Source organism: Pristis pectinata, chromosome 24, assembly GCF_009764475.1.
Source record: "Pristis pectinata isolate sPriPec2 chromosome 24, sPriPec2.1.pri, whole genome shotgun sequence".
Classification (NCBI taxonomy): Eukaryota; Metazoa; Chordata; class Chondrichthyes; order Rhinopristiformes; family Pristidae; genus Pristis; species Pristis pectinata.
Window position 1 is genome coordinate 12,394,533 of NC_067428.1, and position 19,484 is coordinate 12,414,016.

General features: G+C 41.6%; 2 protein-coding genes across 3 annotated transcripts in view; one reads left to right on the forward strand and one right to left on the reverse strand.

Moving 5' to 3' along the window:
* LOC127582352 (phospholipid-transporting ATPase ABCA1-like) overlaps window positions 1-9,232 on the forward strand; it is a 139,941-nt gene extending 130,709 nt beyond the window's left edge. For both annotated transcript variants that reach the window (XM_052037516.1, XM_052037517.1), the window contains 3 exons: window positions 973-1,065; window positions 2,493-2,736; window positions 4,734-9,232. In XM_052037516.1, coding sequence (XP_051893476.1) covers window positions 973-1,065; window positions 2,493-2,736; window positions 4,734-4,874 — 478 coding nt within the window. In that variant the 3' untranslated portion in view covers window positions 4,875-9,232. The remainder of the gene's footprint in view (window positions 1-972; window positions 1,066-2,492; window positions 2,737-4,733) is intronic.
* Window positions 9,233-9,938: 706 nt separating this feature from the next.
* The window catches only part of LOC127582603 (uncharacterized), a 31,470-nt gene continuing 21,924 nt past the window's right edge, over window positions 9,939-19,484 (reverse strand). Inside the window, exons 3-5 of the mRNA XM_052038038.1 lie at window positions 13,883-14,091; window positions 12,733-12,885; window positions 9,939-11,651 (exon numbers count right to left, since the gene is read on the reverse strand). Of these exons, the coding sequence (XP_051893998.1) occupies window positions 11,648-11,651; window positions 12,733-12,885; window positions 13,883-14,091 (366 nt within the window). The 3' untranslated portion in view covers window positions 9,939-11,647. The remainder of the gene's footprint in view (window positions 11,652-12,732; window positions 12,886-13,882; window positions 14,092-19,484) is intronic.

Below are 19,484 nucleotides of genomic sequence, written 5' to 3' on the forward strand. Positions count from 1 at the left end.
GCCACCTGTTTGTAAACTTAGTGAATTATTTGGCCTTGAGCTGAGTATCTGAGCCGACACATTCTCCATTAGAAATCTTGTCTACCTCCTCTGTGAATGGCATCCAGGTCCCACCTCAACATACCTCCTGGAAACCCTTATCCAGACCTCCATTCTTCCTTGGACAATCTTGAGTTCACCTAAATTACTGCCATATCTTAATTTATGTGAAACTTTTTCACCCACCATTCATGTCCTCACTGCCTTGTCCATAATATCTCCAATTTAAAATTTCTCTCCTTGTGTTGATATCCTTTTATGACCTCTCCATCCCTATCCATATAACCTACATTAGCTCTATATTTTATTGGACTCTTCTGACCTTCCTCTTGTGCATTCCCCTACTACATTTGCTCCATTATTGGTGGCTATGTCTCCAGCCATCTAGATCCCAGATTCTGGAATACCCTTCTTACATTTCCCTCCTCACTTCTCCTTAAAATCATTTTGGTCACCCCAATATTTCCTCCTCTGACTCAATGTCAACTTTTGCCTGATAACGTTCCCTTCAAAAAAAAGTCAAAGGCACTTTAAAAGTTAAAAATGCTGTTAAAAGTTAATAAGTTGTAGTTTTGTGGTTGGGGTGGGATCTAGCCATGCAACCAAACTTGACAAGACAACCAAACTTGATAAGACACCATTTGCCAGTCTGGCAAACGGTGGAGAAAAATATATTTTAAATGAGGTTGGGGGGTGAGTTTAAATTTGATGCCATTTTTAGAAAATGATGTATGAATTCGATCCGTGCTAACCACATGACAACACAAGCCAATCAATGTCGTCAGAAACTCATTATAGTGTAAGGCTTTTAATGCCACAAAGCGATAAATTTGGTCTAGTTTGTTTGACAAGTTAAATACAATTACAGTATCTTGTGTCAGTAAAAGGGTACAATATGTGCATATCTGATCATTGTTGTATTCCCTGAGATAGCATGGAGGAGTGTGAGGCTCTGTGCACGCGGATGGCCATCATGGTGAACGGGCGATTCCGCTGTCTGGGCAGTGTGCAACACCTGAAAAGCAGGTAATATCATCCTGTGCTTGCAAGTATTTTCACATCAAGCCACAAATCATTAAGTATGTTATTTCAGATCAGGTATTTTTGATCTAAGCAGAACAGTGCATGTTCTGCACCAGGAAGTTCAACTCGGTAAGCCTTTGGGAAAAATCAGATATTCTTTTATCTGTGGGAGTAACCATACTCTTTAAACATTAATCAATGAATTTTAACAAAGAGCTGGCCTTGGGTGCTTGTGCAACACCATTTTATTGAAATCACCAAAGATGTGAAATGAACCAACCACTTTTAAAGAGGAATCAGTATTTTTCAGTATTTGTTTAAAATTGTTAGACAAAGCTCTGTGATGCTGAAACGATCACTGTTGTTGTAGTGATAAAATGACATAGTGTTTGAATGATTTACTTGAATGTATTATTATCACAGTCCCAGTGCTTTTGGTTAACTTTGATTACTGCACCCCTTAAATGAATTACCCCCATGCAATTCACTGCTAACATCTGTGAATGTGGTCTGTAGGAGAACAGGAATCATTCTTGTGGTAAATGGCTTTCAGCAATCCTAAATAACATTGGCTTTGTTTGACAGCACCAGCAATCATGTCATACCTGGGGACACTGCTGGGCTCCTAGTTCCCTCGCCTTTTTAGGTTAGGATAAATAAGTCTTTTGAAACAACATTGATGCTGCTGCCTCCTGTGTTTCTGGCTGGCTTAATGTCAGTTTGCATCAACGGATGCCACTGTCTCTCCATGAGTAAGAAGATTGTGGATTCAGTTCGCCTAACAGGACTAGAACGGGTAATCTGAATTGACATTCCAATAGAGTGAAGAGGGATTGAGGTATCAGTGGATGACTCATTTAAAGTAAGGCCTCAATCTTGTTCAGGTGGATGTTTACAATCATGGCACAATCTGAAGTTTGAGTGCCCTTTAGCACTCCCAAACAAGCCATTCACCACATCACCTTCCTTGGACAAATGGCTGCATTAATATAAGAGTAATTGCTTGCATGGAAAAAAACACATGTTTGTGAGACTCCATGCTCTGCAGAAATACATACTGATGTTCTTAAATGTTCTGAAGAATTATTACTCCACATTTAATTTTTTGTTAAACGTTTCTTAGACTTGTATCTTTCTGCAATATTCTCTCCTATACTGGCCTGACATCTCTGTAGCCACCTTCTACATCCCACCCACCCCTCCTCCTTTCAAAGAGCCTGAGACCATCCCTCCTCCAGCATGTGCTTCAGTGTAGCCTGCTTCCTCTGTGTTTTACCATGAAAAATATTCTTTGTAATATTGTACAACATCGTCCTAGCAGGGGGAAGGAGAATCAAGATAGTGATGAGGGTCAGACTCAAAAAACCTTTAAATTGTTGTCTGTTTTTGGAATTCAGTTTCCAGTCAAACTAACGAATCTTTGTCCTTAGGTTCGGAGACGGTTATACCATAATTCTGAGGATGCATTGTTCTGCACTGGACCTGTCCCCTGTGGAAGAATTCATGCTCTGCACATTCCCAGGATGTGTATTGAAAGAAAAGCACCACAGCATGCTGCAGTACCAGATACCAACTGGGTGCTGCTCCCTGGCCAAAATCTTCAGCGCACTCACGAACAACAAAGAAAAGCTGAAGATTGAAGACTATTCAGTGTCTCAAACTACATTAGATCAAGTAAGAGTTCATTTACCAGATTCACCAGGATCATGTTACACTTAAACCAGCCCTGCTCACTGAGCAGCCTCCATGTAACACTCTGGCCAGGGAAAGCCAAGCCCTGGATATTCGCATAGTGTTAGGGTTATCAGTGCTAAATGTCGGTGGGGCTAGACTGTTGAGAGTTAGCAGCTGTCTATAAATGTTTTGCGGATTTAATGTGCATATAGTGATGTGGCAGTTAGTGCTGTTGCTGCACAGCTGAACCAACCTGTGTTCGATCCTGACCTTGTGCTGCCTGTGTGGTGTTTGCACATTCTCTTCATGTCCGTGTGGAATTCCCCAGGGTCCACTGGTTTCCTCCCACATCCCAAAGACATGCTGGTTGGTGGGTTAATTGACCATTGTAAGTTACCCATTGTATAAGTGGGTGGCAGGAAAATTTGAGGAGGGGGGTCAGTGATTGATGTTATGTGACTGAGAATGGGTTACAGGGAAGAGTCAGGGAATGAGATTGATGGGAATGGCCTAGGCTATGGGTTGAATAGTCTCCTCCTATGGCATGTTGAAGTATTATATTTAGATAATTCTTGGGCCTAAAATCAATGGGCAGTTTTTTTTAAAATTAGCTGATACTGATTCCGAATATATTGCCTTGCGTGCGAAATTTCAGGTGTGTGAGACTGTCTTCTGGAGACATCCATTGAACTTGATGTTCAGTTGAAATAAGATTGATCATTTGAAGGGACCTCTATTCCAGGCTGTGCATCAACTGTGACCGACTAGGTGATAGCTGCTGAGGGGGCAGGACCTGTCACCACCCCCACCACCCACCATCTCCCCCAAAGCACCGTCTTCTGCCTCCCTCCAGCAGCTTTGTCTCTTTGCTCTCCTCCCTCCAGCACCACCCTCAATCCCCACTCTCGGATATGTCATTCTTAACTCCTCCTGCTGCTCTTCAGTCCTTTACCCATGGGTTTTAGCGATTAACCCATGTTGCTCACCTGGAGTTGGCCATATTTCAGCATAAGGATGAGGATAAGTCTAATCACTTGGGACTGACAGGATAGGTTAACACCCGGTTGGTGACACTTTCCACTTACATGAAATCACCAAAGCACTGCTGTCAGAGGGGAAATGGGGGGAGTGGGGTTAAGCTAGTTCTCCACTCCTGTGTTGTCTGGATTCACAATGGGAATTGAAGCTTGGGCCAGCTCACAAAGTAGTGAGAACATTATTGTCACTACAGTAGATAAAATATCCACACTTGACTGCACTCTTAGACCCTGGACGGCATGTTGAGTCTCAGTGTCCTGAGCCGCAGAAGGAAATTCATCAACATTCCTGATCACTATCCAGTGACCTCTGCTGGAAAGTCTGTGTAGACGTTTTCATGAGGACAGAGTTAGGGTCAGCACCAATACTTTCTTCTAGCTGTCCCACACCCAGACAAACCCTGCAACCCGCACCCACCCACCACTCCCAAACGGTTGAATATCTTATTGTCCGAACACAAAAGTGAACATTGTATGAGGTAGCACAGGATTGCCTGCTCTGGTAGAGCCAAGCCTAAACAAGAGTGTGCATGCATGAAAGTAGGAGAATTAAGATCCAAAATTAATCCTAATATATAATGAAAATGCAGATGCTGGAAGTCAGAAAATAATAAACAGAAAATGCTGGAAACATTCAGCAGGTCAGGCAGCGTCTGTGGAAAGAGAAGCAGGGTTAATGTTTCAGGTTGAAAACCATTCATCTGAACTGATGAAGCATCTTCAGCCTGAACATTCACTTTGTTTTCTTTCTACAAATTCTTCCTGAAATTGTTGAGTATTTTCCAGCATTTTCTATTTTTATTTCTAATATAAAATGTTTTTTTATTATATATATATATATATATATATATATATATATATATATATATATATATATAATATAGAAATAACCATACTTCCAGTTGAGAACTTAAATTTTCCATTCCCTGCTATTTTAACTATTCCTTTTTTCTCATCCAGGTATTTGTTAATTTTGCCAAGGATCAGAGTGAAGAAGAATATTTAAAGGACGTTGTAACACATGGGCCACAATATAAGGAAACTGTAAAGCGCATCACAAACTTTCTAGCAGATGATAATGTGAGAGAGAGTTCAGTATGATCTGGGTATGAATGAAATCGCTTCCCAGCTGAACTGCATATAGAAGATTCCAAAACACGGTGAGTTGAAGGATTGTGCCTGAACTGAGCTATCAGTTACTGGACTATTGATGACAACCCTGTCCACTCCTCTGCAAGGACTCTATTAACACCACCACCCAATCTCCAATGCCTCCCCCTCTGACCACCTCCCACAGCCCACTCCACCCCACCATCCTCCACCCTATTTCAAGTTACCATTAGTCAACAGGATAAAAACAAAGCTTTTATTTTTTAAATTATTCCTTTCTGTATTTGTATGAATGATGAAACATGTACAGACTGATTTATTTATACGGTTTCTTTCTACACTTTCAGTACTTTTTAAGCTTTTTAGCACTTGCAGCAAATGTTTACCTAGCACTTTATTCCTGGAGTTTTCTTAAACTGAATTGAATGAAAGTAAATGATACATTGCAGTAAACCTCTATTTATTCCATGTCTGTGGTTCCACAGTGACAAGAGTGAGCCACAATGCTGATAAAGGGTGGTATGCTGCCAGATGAGAGAGTAGAAAGAGAGAGAGAGGACTCTGGGCATTAAAGGCTTTTTATTGACAATGGATAAGGAGAGAGGAAAAGGAAATTGGAAGGGCTAATTTGGCTCATTATGCTAGCTTGTCTGATAGTTGGAATCTGCTTGTAGATTGTACCTAAGCCTTAACTAAACTGCTGTAAACTGAGTTATAGAAGGCAGCCTTAGCTGTAGGGAGCCATTACGAATTTCAACTTCCAGGCCCTTCCTTCCCAATTAAAAGTCAGGATGTGTTGCTCTGATCATTGTGTATTTAAGTTTCAGTGATTCAGTAGAAACTAACTTCAGTCGGCCCTGCATTCAACAGGATTCATTCAAGCATTCTCATCTGAGTCAATAGGTTGTGGGTTCACATTCCACTCCACGAGTATATGCTGTGCACGGGCTAACAGTTCTTGATTTTCTAAAGATGATCAAGTCATTTAGAGGAGACAAGTTAATGTAAAAATAAACTCCACCCCTTAAATTCACAAAATACTTTTGTTCACAATTGCTATGAACAATTAAAGTTGACACCCAACTTCCAGTCACAGTTTTGCACTAATGTGCAACTGAAGTGCAATTTTTTATGGTTGTTTCTTGGATCTCTGGTTTTCAAAAACTGCATTATAATCCATGAAGTGCTTCTGAAGTGTGGACGTTATTAATTAATTTTCACACAGGAATCTCTGGCAAAGGAATAATGACCAGAGAATATGCTTTAGTGATGTAAATGGAGGGACATGAGGATAATTCCCCTGCTTTTCAAGTGGAGCAGCGGAATCTTTAATAGCCACTTGAGGGAAGACAGCCTCAGCCTTGGCCTTATCTGAAGAATGGTGCATACGACAGTGCAGCACTCCTTCAATAGGATACTGGTGTCAGCCTAGATTAAGTACCAGAGAGACCTGAATTCAACCATTTGATTCAGAGGGAAGAATGATATCATTGGGCCACAACTCACTATAATGTATTAGCAGGAAAGGACTTGAGACTATTACATTCACTGGGATATGCACCCTTCAATATAGCTTTACCCTTGGGGCAGCTTCATCCAAAGGTGCATTTAACAAAAAGGGTCTTTTATTAGGCTGCTGCACCAGACTGACTGTGAAAGGGGCATATTTATTTCACGACTGTTTATAACTGTTAACCAAGCATGATTCTTCATGCTCCAGTGTATCCAGGATTCTTGGTCCAAGTAGCATCAACTCAGACCATAATTTAATGTATCAGTAGCTGATGCATTCCATTTAACAGATGCTTTTCTGTGAAGGCTTTTTGCAACCAATCAGAAATTTCAAGGATCCTGCACTTAATGACATGGGTAGGAAAAGGGACAGGGTTCAAGTTTACCCCCATCACACCACACCTGATAACAAAAACTGTCTGCAGGGCACTTGGAGTCAGGGCAGTAACTTAGTCCCCAGGGTACTGCTTGCTTCCTTTAAGAATGTAAATTTAGCTCTTGTTTGAGGCCTTTAAAGAAATCTCCTGCCAGAAAACACTGGAGAACTGCTATATACATGCAGATCTTGGACCCGCCTGTAACTTCAGTTCATTGCAGATGGTAACTTTGCAACCAGGCCAAACCTGCTGAGAGATGCATCAGGAGAAGGAAGTTGAAATTAGTAAATTCTCTTAGGTTACTTTTGAAACTAGCTTTGGGTTGGTCAAGAAAGCGATAGACTTCTCCTGCCCCGAACATCTAACCCCAATTATTCACCACCCACCGATTCCTGGAAATGAGGCCTGGCATTAACATTACACCAGTGAAGGAGTTATGTCCACATCCTCTTTAGCCCAGCACCCTGGCATCAATCTCATCCAACTTAAAACTGAACTCAATATAGCAGTGAGATTTATGCATGATATAGGGGCACACGCAGCCCAGCTACCTGCACATATGGCCCTCAACTTGGCTGCAACTTGCATATCCCTGGGTCCCTGTCCACTGGTTTATTAAACAGCATGCTGATGGGATTTGATTCAATGTGGTCTCTTCTCTCCTCGTCTTTCTTTGTTCTGAAAGCAGATAGCCACTGTTAGCACATGGTACTGTTCCAACTTCCAGAGCCATTAATTAGAATTGAGGGACTTGTAGGTTATTTTCTTTCCCTGTGAAGAAGGGCCTCCATTTGGCAATTGGCCATGACAGGCTGACTGAGAACAGCAGCTTGGATGTGTGGGCAAATCACAAGTACTGATATATCATTCCGAAAGGAGTGTTCCTGCCCTTCAAGGAAGGTGTTAGTTGTGGCTGATGATAAAAACTTAGCAATTCTGGTGTATCCTCAAAAAAGAATTCCACCTCACTGCTGTTTCATGCTGTATTGGTCATTCAGTGAACCCTGTACTCCATTGATAAGTAGCCATCAAGAATGTTTAAGGTGAATTGAGTGGTACTGTGCAAAAATTTAGCTAATTATACCATTCCTGCAAAGTCTAAAGTTAGACATTTCCCTCTGGTACTGTCTGATGGCGAAGAACTACAGATAAGCCAGCACTTGAAAACAACCTAAAACTGATTTTTGAAAGTTACATTCTTAGCTATTTTGCGCTTCTGTTAATTTGCACTTTAGTATTTGAGGACTGTACTAAGCAGGAAAAATCAGCAGAGAACAAAAAGCCATGTATATATTGAGAATGAAGTGATTATTAGTTAATGAACTGTAAGCAGAGCATTGAAAGGAATTGCAACATTGGAAATTCATCCAGTTCTCTATGTTATCCTGCTGAAAAGAAGAGAAAGTCTGGAGAAGGGGTACTTTTTGTTCAAAATATTGGTCAAATGTGACAAGAGATAAATGTCCATGCCAGAATTTCTTTATTAAGCATAATTTTTCTTAATCGCATGCAGACCCAGTATCTAGTGGGTATGAATGGGTCTGGAGCTCGAAGGCTTTTTCCAAAGCCTTGACCTATGCAATGTTTCCTATGAAGCCACTCAGGGATGTTCCTTGCCACCAGTAACACTGGAGAAGCCCAGCAGGGAGTGAAGCCCAACTCTAGGGTCTTTGCGTGAAAAGCACCAGTCAGAATTCTTATCCATCTCTTTCTCCTTAACACAGAAATATTTTGAGCAGAGAACTACCCTGAAGAAAAATTGCTGCTGCTTCACTTGCACAAGTTTAGGAGTAAATTTAATGATAAACTGTAACATTATTTTCAGAATATTTTGGAGGACATTTTTGGGGCAGTCTAGAAACTGTGCATCAAGCCTGTGTAGAACCTGATGTGGGAGGAGTCAATTCTACCACTGAGTGCAAATTGTTTAATCTACTAGTTTTTGATCAACTTGATAAAGAGCTTTGAGGAAGAGGGAAGTTAGTTGATTGTAACCAAGGTGACAGGAGAGGATCTACACTTGACTTTAGTGACTGTATACCTGGGTAGAATTAACCAGGGTTCCTGCACCAGGCAGCAACCTAGTAACCCCTGACTGAGAGCACGTGTGTGGCTCTAGGTGATACTGCCTCTATTACTGAACCCGGTTGATCCACTGACTCTGGGAATCAAGCTCAGATGATTTGAAAACTAATGTTCATGACATGTTATGGTGACACCGATGTGGAAATGCTGAAAATCTGATTCAGATGGGGTTCATCCAAATCACATTCCAGTGTTCTTAAGGTCATTTTATGGGTGACATTTTTTCTGAGTACACAATGCACAAGAATAAAGTATGTGTATTTGAGCCGAGTTATACCTTTCTAAAGCTGCTCTTAAAGTTGCCTCTGTTCTTGGTCCCACTCATTAATATTGTATTGGACTGTGTACAAAGTTTTGACAAAATAAAGACCTACATTGAGAGAGTGTTTTGCCATTGATACTTTCATTATTGACTTGAGTCAATTGTGTTAAGTGCGAATTACAGGGCATTGTGCACTCCGTGTTTTTCTCTCTGTGTTTGTTCATATACCCAGATTACTCAAGAATTGCAACTTCCAGATTTTGCACTAGATATGCAGAGTACAGGTGCTCCCTGGATTACGAATGCCTGATTTCTGGACCCCCCCTACATACAAATGAGTTCCCATAATATTAGTAAATTCAAAAGTGTGATTATACATACGTTCACTCCTACAAACAACAGAACTAGTTTTCTCTCTTTCTCCACTTTTAGTTATTGTTTCTCATCAGTCTTATCTGCTTTTGCCGTTCATTACAATACAGTGGAGATATGGTTACCATATCGAGTGATTTTTGTATATTTTCCAACATGGACAAAAGTGCAAATTCCACACAAGACAGTGCTAGAGATCAGAATTGAACCAGGGTCAATGGAGCTGTGAGGCAGCTGCATGCATTACCTGCAGCACCACTGGGCTGCCAATCACAGAAGGAGGCTTGTCTCTTTGTGAAATATGTGGAAATTGACTGAAAGCCTTCAGGTAAAAGTCCTAAGAATTCAAAGACAATTTATTCTGTTTTCAGTAGATTGTTTGAGCTGTAGGTACTATGTGTCTGTACAAATGTACATCTTACAATAATTTTTGTTATGTAACTTTAATCTGAATTATTCAGCATGGCAGGTAAAGTTTACCTGCCTAATGTATTATTTGCTGTTATCATGTAATCTATACATTTTATGGTCAAGCTTACAGTAAATGATTAATCCAATACAATTCATTCCAAGCAAAACAATTTTCAGTTTTAACTGCTAGGCTTGCCAATGGAGACTGCCTTGTCTGTGTAAACATCAGTGCAATGTTGCAACAAAGTCAGAAGTATAAAAACACCATTTTTTATTCTGATTTAAAATAAACATAAGCAAAATATTCATAAAAAAGATCATTCCTTTTAAAGACTCCTAAAGTGCAATTAATATGAACACTAAACCATGTAATATCAAAACAGCACTTGCTTTTGGAAACATTTGACTCTTCCAACTCCAAGTTACAGCTCTCAACCAAGGGTTTCATTATTTCCGGCAAATGTTCCTGTTTTAATTATCCAAAAGTATACATGCTGGAAATCTGAAATAAAACACAAAATGCTAGAAATACCCAACAGGTCGGACTGCATCTGTGGGAAGAGAGTTAATGTTTCCAGTCAAAGACCAGGTTTAATAATCCCCCTGCTCTGTTGGCTTGAAACATGACCTCTGTTTCTCTCTCCATAGATGCTGCACAACATGTTGAGTATTTCAGCATTTTCTGTTTTAATTCGTATTTTAGTCGTGACACTTTCTGGTTGAATGGCTCTGATGCTGCCTCTATTGCTGAAACCTCTGGATTGTCCCTACAGCCAACATGCTCTGTGATCCTGAGGCAGAGGGATTAGTTCACATGGACATTTCAGTCGTGTTGATGATGGTCATGGTCTGGCACTTATAGAAAGTAACAGTTTCAAACTGTTTCAACAAATCAACCCAAACTTGAATGTTATCCAGATCTTAATGCGTGCAGTCATGGACTACTTCATTATCTGAGGATTTGCGATTGAAACTGAATAATGTGCAGTAGTCAATGAATGTCCCCATCTGGACTTATGATGGGCATTTTACTGAGGAACTCCCGCGGTATTGTTCTGGGACTGAAATGATTGACCAACAACAACCACCGTACTTTGTGCTAAGTTCACTCTAAGAGTTTTCCCTATTATTAGGACTTCCTGGTCCCATATTGGTCAAATGCTACCTTGGTGTCAAGGACACTACTGGCTATTCATCTCTGGAATTCAGCTGTTTTATCCGGATTATGACCAAGGCTGACATCAGATGTAGAGGAGAGTACTTTGGTGGCTCCCTGACCTACAGAGGAAATATGGCTACTGACTCTATTACCTGTGCTGCTACATCCAAACAAAGGCTGAATATTTGATATCTCAGTACAAGCAGGTCTTCCCAGACTCTTGTTTCAGGAGAGTTGGCGTTGCATTGATGATCCTGTGGTAGGATGATGACTGGTGCCTGCAACTCCAATCCAATTGCTACTAGCAGAGCTGAGATCAGGAGGGGAAGACAATACGTAAACAGGACAACCTGATCTCACATTTCCTGGGTAGTCCAAGGGCACTGGAGATTTATATTTGAGAAAATGAAGGTCTGCTGTAATATTTCACGAAGCAGTAATGTCCAGGTAAGGGATATGATGAGGTGCTTAAAGAAAATCCAAAGCACTCTGAAGTTAGTGGGTTCTTGAAAGCAGAGAAAAGATTTTCAGTTCTCGTATTAATTCCTGTATTCTCTTGTCTTATTAATGATCATGTGCAATGTCTCTACCTGAAAGTGAATGCAAAAATCCAGTAAGGAAAATCAATCAGCTGCAATGGAAAACTATGGTTGTCCCTTTATCCTCAACCCGGGCTCCAAATATCTTGTCCTTCCACCCTGCATCTTCTTCACGCTGAATGCAAGTCTCCTCACATTGCCTCCTGTATTGACTCTTACATTCAGGGCATCTGATCTCATCTCCCTTTGTCTTTTACATTTTCCCTACCACCTTTAGGCTTCTAAAATATAAACTGGATTCAACTGACCAATACTCCTCAGTTGTCTTTGTTATATTTTTGTTGCCGTTCTGAAAATGAGCCACATGCATTCACCTGTGTTTCTCAGTTCAACAAAGAAAAACACTGATGACTGTTGACTCACAGTCACTCCCAACGATATTGTATTTCTACAATCTAACAAACACACTTTTAAGTTTTAAAGGGACATCCTTAATGTGTACAGCAATATCTTCTTTATACTGGAGACCTGACCTGCCCATAAAAAGCATTAGGAAAAGAATCAGAATTGGGCAATTTGGCCCTTCATTCCTGCTCTGTCAATAAGGTCATAGCTGACTTGTTACCTCAGCGCCATTCTCCTACACTCACCCTATTATCCCTGTTCCTTTAATGTCCAAAAACCTATTGATCTCTGTTATGAATATACTCAGTGACTGACCTCCAGAGTCCTCATGGGCTAAGAATTCCAATGATTTACAACCCGCTGGGTGAAGACGTTTCTTCTCATTTTAGTCCTGAAGGGCAGACCCTTTAGTTTGAGACTCTGACCTAAACACCCCAGCCCGAGGAAGCATCATCCCTACATCTACCCTGCCAAGCCCTGTATGATTTTGGTATGCTTCAATGAGATCACCACTCATTCTTCTAAACCCTAGACAGTATAACCCCAGTCTGCTTGGCCTCTCCTTGTGGGAAACTGCACCCAACCCCCTCCCCCCCCAACAAAACTGCCATCCCTAAAATTAATTTGGTGACCCTTTCTTGCACTCCCTCCATTTGCAAGTATAGTGATTTGTGCTATTTCTTCCACACTGTGACAGTTATGCAAGCTGCAATGCTGCAGCAATGACCTGTTTTTGGACAAGTTGAGCCTGACGGGTGATTTATTTCCCCTCAAAGGAGATGATTGATGTATGTATCCTGCCGGGCCGTCCATTCTGTTCTCAGCCCTTCTACAGAGTGGAACACTTCTTCTGTTATATAGAGGACCAATAGCATCTCTTCTGTAACAAAAGACAATTAACAATTAAATTGTTAATAATAACAACCTACGGTAAGTCTCTCAAAATAATTGGAGAAAAGATTATTTAGTCCTAAATACCATTTTCTCAGTCCCTGCTGCCCATTCACATATTAAATATTTGCTCCCTTTCCTGTCAGTCTATAGCAGCACCCTCTGGGATACACTGCAACATTCCATCACTATAGCTCCTCCCAGTCCTATAATCTTCACCACCTGGAGTGACAAGGGCAACAGTCGCTCCTTCATTGTTGCTGGGTCAAACTCCTGGAATTTCCTGTCCACCCATACCACGGTAAGTACCTTCACTCCCTATACAAGAAGGCATCTTTTTATGGGCAAATTAGGATGGACAATGAATGCTGTCCATGCCATAAACTCAGGTTGAATTTTAAGGAATAAAATTATGTTTCGTTTTAAAATGTAAAGATAGCTGTTTTCCATGCGTTACCATTGGGCTACGAGAAGAAGTGTTTCAGATCCTGACATACCAGTATTCTCCAAGCCACTATTGAAAATACTAATCCTGCAGTTAGTCCCAGGTTGGAAATAGAAGTATTGAAAGTGTTTCCCACATTGCATCACTGATGAGCTCCCCCCTGTGAAGATCAGCTTCTGTCTTACTCATTGTTGTCACTGATCTTCACTATCTTGCTAAGTGACTATTTTCTGTGTGAAATCTTGGATCATGAGTGGTCCACAGGCTTTCGATGAGATCACCACAACCAGTGTAACACTTTCCTGGTATTCACTTTCCATCAAGGTGACATTGTTTGCTAGTTAGAAGACTTCAGTAGTTTGTTAGGTCAAAAAACTGAGGCCAATTATAGTTCGCCTTTCACCAATCCTTTGACATCCACTGAATTCAGCAAAGACTGATGGTAGAATGAGGGATTAATCTAGTCTTTGTGACTCAGTGTCACCCCAGGGATGGTATTTATTCACTGAACAATTGGACAGGAAGCAGCTATGACACTTACTCATTCTGGCCAACGTGTTTGGGTTGTTGTGATGTTGACCATAGTTCCTCCCTCAAAGACTTCAGTACCTCTGTAATCAGCACATGGTTTGCACTGGATGTTCTTTTCCTCATTTGGTGTAGCAGCTGATGAAAGGGGATGGTGGAATCCTCAACAGATTGCTCAGAACTCTGATTTATTTCCTTAATCTGCGGGTTGGTCAAGACGCTCTGAAAGATTAAAGCATATCACCTCAGTAATCTGTATTTTGCTCAAACTTCAAGTTAACATAAATGTATGAGAGTTGGCTGGCAACACAGTCATCTTGTGCTCCACCTGGGGGCCGGCAAGGTACTCCACCCTGTGGTGATAATTCCGTCAGACCCCAGCAAGTGGGACTTTGTAGAGATGAATGAATAATCTGGAAAAATAAATTTGAGTGAATTTAGGCCCAGTCTCCGGTGTGTCTCTGTAACAATTAGCCAACTTTTTTATAGGAATGTGTGTGAATAAAACACAAGGATCAATCTGGAAATCCGTACCTGAGTAAAAGTTTGCATTGTTTTATTTTGCCTTATTGAAAGTTAGCGTCCAGGGATTGTGCCCCAACAATGGACTTGGAAGCTGTACATTTGTGAAGATTAGTGCCTGTTTTCTCTCTCCCAGTGGGAGTCAGCATCTGGGTTTATTTACCCAGAGATTGGATTCCATCTACTTAAGGCTCGTGGAAACCATACTCCTACTCAGGGCCAGAGGAACCACAGAGACACAAAGTGTGAGGGATTTGAAAATTGAGAATTTATGGATTATATGGCTTTGAAGTTTAAAAATATGAGATGAATAAAGCTAAAAATAAGACAGTTGGAAATGTCACTGATCCTTGGAATTTGAAGAGGGTGAATTTGCAATAATTGTTTCAGGACACTTGGCTAATTAGACCTTTGAAGATCCTTGGCTAACTAAGTCTAAGGAAACACCATAGAAATAGCAATAGTGGACTTCACACAGGGGCACTTGACTGAATCTATAAGAACATAACAAAACATAACAAAACATTAACTATGCTTCTCTTTCCATAGATATTGCCTGACATTCTGAATGTTGCTGGCATCTTTCATAACTAAACAATAACTGGGCAACATGGGATCAGGGATGATTAACTCCACCCAGAGAAAAAAAGTTAGATTTGCTTAAACAAAAACATATGAGCCAAAAGTATGTCATCAGCAAAACCTAATCTAAAAGTATTGATTTTTAATATTGTTCAACATACTGTGAACACAGGTTCAGCTAAAAAAATTAAACTTGGTTAAGTCCTCTTGCAACATATGGATATTCATACATTTAGCAACTCATGAAACATAGAATAAAATATGCATTCAGCTCAGAGTTTTTAGATTCATCTCGATGCGCTCAGCTTAGTTGTGAACGTAGTTACATTTTTCACCTAATTCATAATCTGTTTAATATTGTCACATGTACCAAGAAACAGTAAAAAGATTTGTTAGCATTGCCATCCAGACAGAATATTCCATACATAAGTACATCAAGGTGGTACAAGAGGGGAAAAAAAAACACTGAATACAGTTTACAGAGAATGTGCAGCACAGGTAGACAAATCAAGTGCAAGGGACATGATGAGGTAGATTGAGAGATATACACTCAATCTACAGACATCTTTAAGATTTCTCTTCAAGAGTTTTATAACAGCAGAATAGAACCTGTCTTTGAGCCTGGTGGTACGTGTTCTAAAGGTTTTGTATCTTTGGCCCGAAGGGAGGTGGAGAAGAGAGAATAACCGGGGTGGGAGGGGTCCTTGATTATGTTGGTACTTTTCCCAGGCAGCAGGGAAACTCAGGACACCAAGGCAAGGATTACCTTATTAATGGATATTCCATCTTACAATGTTACATCTAGGTAATTATAAGATCACTGCTGAACTCTAGATATTATATTGTCTGTCATAAGCTATGAGGTTAAACTTTTAAGAAATTATCAATAATGTGAACCAGCTGTCTCACAAAATTGTAGATAGCAGCTTGAAGATAGTAATTTTATGAATTGAAATAGTATTGTTGTCAGAAATCATCACCTACAAAGTCCATTGTCTCTGAAATAAAACTCCTGTATTTAATACATGATTGTTATTTTGTATCTACCGTGAACCTCATTTCTGCTCTCTCCAGGTGAGGAGGTACACGATTGTGGATGTCACATAGATCCATATGATATTACAGAAAATTTACTATATGGCTAAACTTAAATAAAATATCTGGTGGACATTAAAATATCAGGATATTTACTCCCCCTGAGGAAAGGAGAGCCTAAACCTTCAGACCCAATGAAAATATTTGTCTTATCCTTAGGCTGGAAAGTGAATATCTGAATGTGAGCCTGATCTTCCGCAGCTCACTCACCTCTAGGTTGTGAATAGAGCTGCACTCAGATTGTGCAGAAAGCTGCTTCCGAAAAGAGTGAAGGCAGCAAGGACCAGACACCTGTACCTCAAGGGTCTGTCAGCCAGGTCAGCTCCAGGCCTGGAAGTTGAGGCGACAGTAGTGAAGTCTGATTGCCAGTATCTATCCCACCATCTGACCAGTCATCTGGTGCTTTGGATATTCTCTCCTCACAAGACACAATATTGTATTCTTGTATCTCAGTGAGAGTCAATGTCCAGGGAGCTGTACCCAATGCTTTGGATACTGTCGGGGGGGATGGCCTACCAGGAGAAAGCCGCAGTGACCGGGTCTCTGGCACTGGGTCTGATCGTGTGGTGCAGAAGGGAAGGGGGGAGAAGAGGAGAGCGGGAGTGAAGGGGGATTCCATAGCAAGGGGGGCAGACAGGAGATCCTATGGATGTGAAAGAGACTCCAGGATGGTACGTTGCCTCCCTGGTGCCAGGGTCAGGGATGCCTCGGATCGGGTCCACAGCATTCTGAAGGGGGAGGGTGAACAGCCAGAGGTCATGGTACATATTGGTAACAATGACATAGGGAGGAAAAGAGATGAGGTCCTGAAGAGAGAATATAGGGAGTTAGGTAGGAAGCTGAAAAGCAAGACCTCAAGGGTAGTAATCTCTGGATTGCTTCCTATGCCACGCACCAGTGAGGGTAAGAATAGGATGATTTGGCAGATGAATGCGTGGCTGAGAAATTGGTGCAGGGGGCAGGGTTTCAGATTTGTGGATCATTGGGATTTCTTCTGGGGAAGGTATGACCTGTACAAAAGGGAGAGGTTACACCTGAACTGGAGGGGGACCAATATTCTTGCGGGCAGGTTTGCTAGAACTGTTGGGGAGGGTTTAAACTAGTTTGGCAGGGGGATGAGAACCAGAGTGATAGGTCAGAGATTGGTTCATTTACTGTACAAGTAGATGCAGAGTGTAAAAAAACTGTGAGAAGGATAGGCAGTTGAAAGGGCAAAATTGCAGTCAGTTGGATGGGCTGAAGTGTGTCTACTTTAATGCGAGAAGTATCAGGAACAAGGCTGATGAACCTAGAGTGTGGGTAAGTACATGGAACTATTACGTGGTGGCCATTACAGAGATTTGGCTGTCGCAAGGGCAGGAATGGATGCTGGATATTCCGGGTTTAGATGTCTCAAACGAGACAGGGGCGGAGATAAAAGAGGTGGGGAGTGGCTTTGCTGATCAGGGACAGTGTCACAGCTGGAGAAAGAGAGGATGTCCTGGAGCAATCGTCCACTGAGTCAGTGTGGGTGGAAGTCAGAAACAGAAAGGGAGCGATCATTCTATTGGGAGTATTCTACAGACCCCCCCCCAATAGCAGCAGAGATGCTGAGGAGCAGTTTGGGAGGCAGATTTTGGAGAGGTGCAAAAATAACAGGGTTGTTGTCATGGGTGATTTCAACTTCCCTAATATTGATTGGCACCTCCTTGGTGTAAAGGGGATAGATGGGACAGAGTTTGTTCAGTGTGTACAGGAAGGATTCCCGACACAGTATGTGGACAGGCCAACTAGAGCAGAGGCCGTACTGGACCTGGTACTAGACAATGAGCCTGATCAGGTTTCAAATCTCTCAGTGGAAGAGCATTTTGGAGATAGTGACCATAACTCCTTGACCTTTATATAGCCTTGGAGAGGGATAGGAGCAGACAATATGGGAAAGTATTTAACTGGGGGAGGGGGAATTATGATGCTATTAGGCAGGAACTTGGGACTGTAAATTGGGAACAGATGTTCTTGGGGAAGTGCACAGCGGAAATGTGGAGGTTGTTTAAGGAACACTTGCATAGGGCTCTGGATAAGTTTGTCCCACTGAGGCAGGGTAAGGACGGTAGAGTGAAGGAACCGTGGTTGACAGGAGATGTAGAATATCTTGTAAAGAGGAAGAAAGAAGCTTACCTAAGGTTTAGAAAGCATGGATCAGACAGGGCTCTGGAGAGTTACAAGGTAGCCAGGAGAGAGCTTAAGAATGGACTTAGGAGAGCTAGAAGGGGGCATGAGAAGTTCTTGGTGAGTAGGATCAAGGAAAACCCCAAGGTGTTCTACACGTATGTGAAGAATAAGGTGATGACTAGAGTGAGGGTAGGACCGATCAGGGATAAAAGAGGAAATGTGCCTGGAGTTGGAAGAGGTAGGGGAGGTCCTTAATGAATACTTTGCTTTGGTATTCACCAGAGAGAGAGACCTTGATGTTTGTGAGGATGGCGTATGACAGACTGATACGCTGGGGCATGTCAACGTGAGGAAAGAGGATATGCTGGAACTATTGAAAAACATTAGGATAGATAAGTCACCAGGGCCGGATGGGATATATCCAAGGTTATTATGGGAAGCTAGGGAAGAGATTGCTGCACCTTTGGCGACTATCTTTGCGTCCTCACTGGCCACATGAGTAGTGCCAGATGGTTGGAGGGTGGCAAATGTTGTTCCTTTGTTTAAGAAAGGGAGATAACCCTGAGAATTATAGACCAGAGAATCCTACTTCAGTGGTGGGCAAATTACTGGAGAAGATCCTTAGAGACAGGATTTATGGGCATTTAGAGAAGCATAGGCTGATTAGGGACAGTCAGCATGGCTTTGTCAGCGGCAGGTTGTGCCTCACGAGCCTGATTGAATTCTTTGAGGATGTGACAAAGCACATCGATGAAGGTAAAGCAGTGGATGTGGCGTACGTAGATTTTTGTAAGGCATTTGATAAGGTTCCTCATGGAAGGCTTATTCAGAAAGTCAGGAGGCGTGGGATCCAGGGAAATTTGGCTGTATGGATTCAGAATTGGCTCGCTGATAGAAGACAGAGGGTGGTGGTAGATGGAGCGTATTCTGCCTGGAGGTCGGTGACCAGTGGTGTTCCGCAGGGATCTGTTCTGGGACCCCTGCTCTTTGTGATTTTTAAAAATGACTTAGATGAGGATGTGGAAGGGTGGGTTAGTAAGTTTGCTGATGATACAAAGGTTGGTGGTGTTGTGCATAGTGTAGAAGGTTGCTGTAGATTACAACAGGATATTGATAGAATGCAGACCTGGGCTGAGAAGTGGCAGATGGAGTTCAACCCGAATAAGTGTGAAGTGATACACTTCAGGAGATCAAATTCGAAGGCAGAATACAAGGTTAATGGCAGGACTCTTAGCAGTGTGGAGGAACAGAGGGATCTTGGGCTC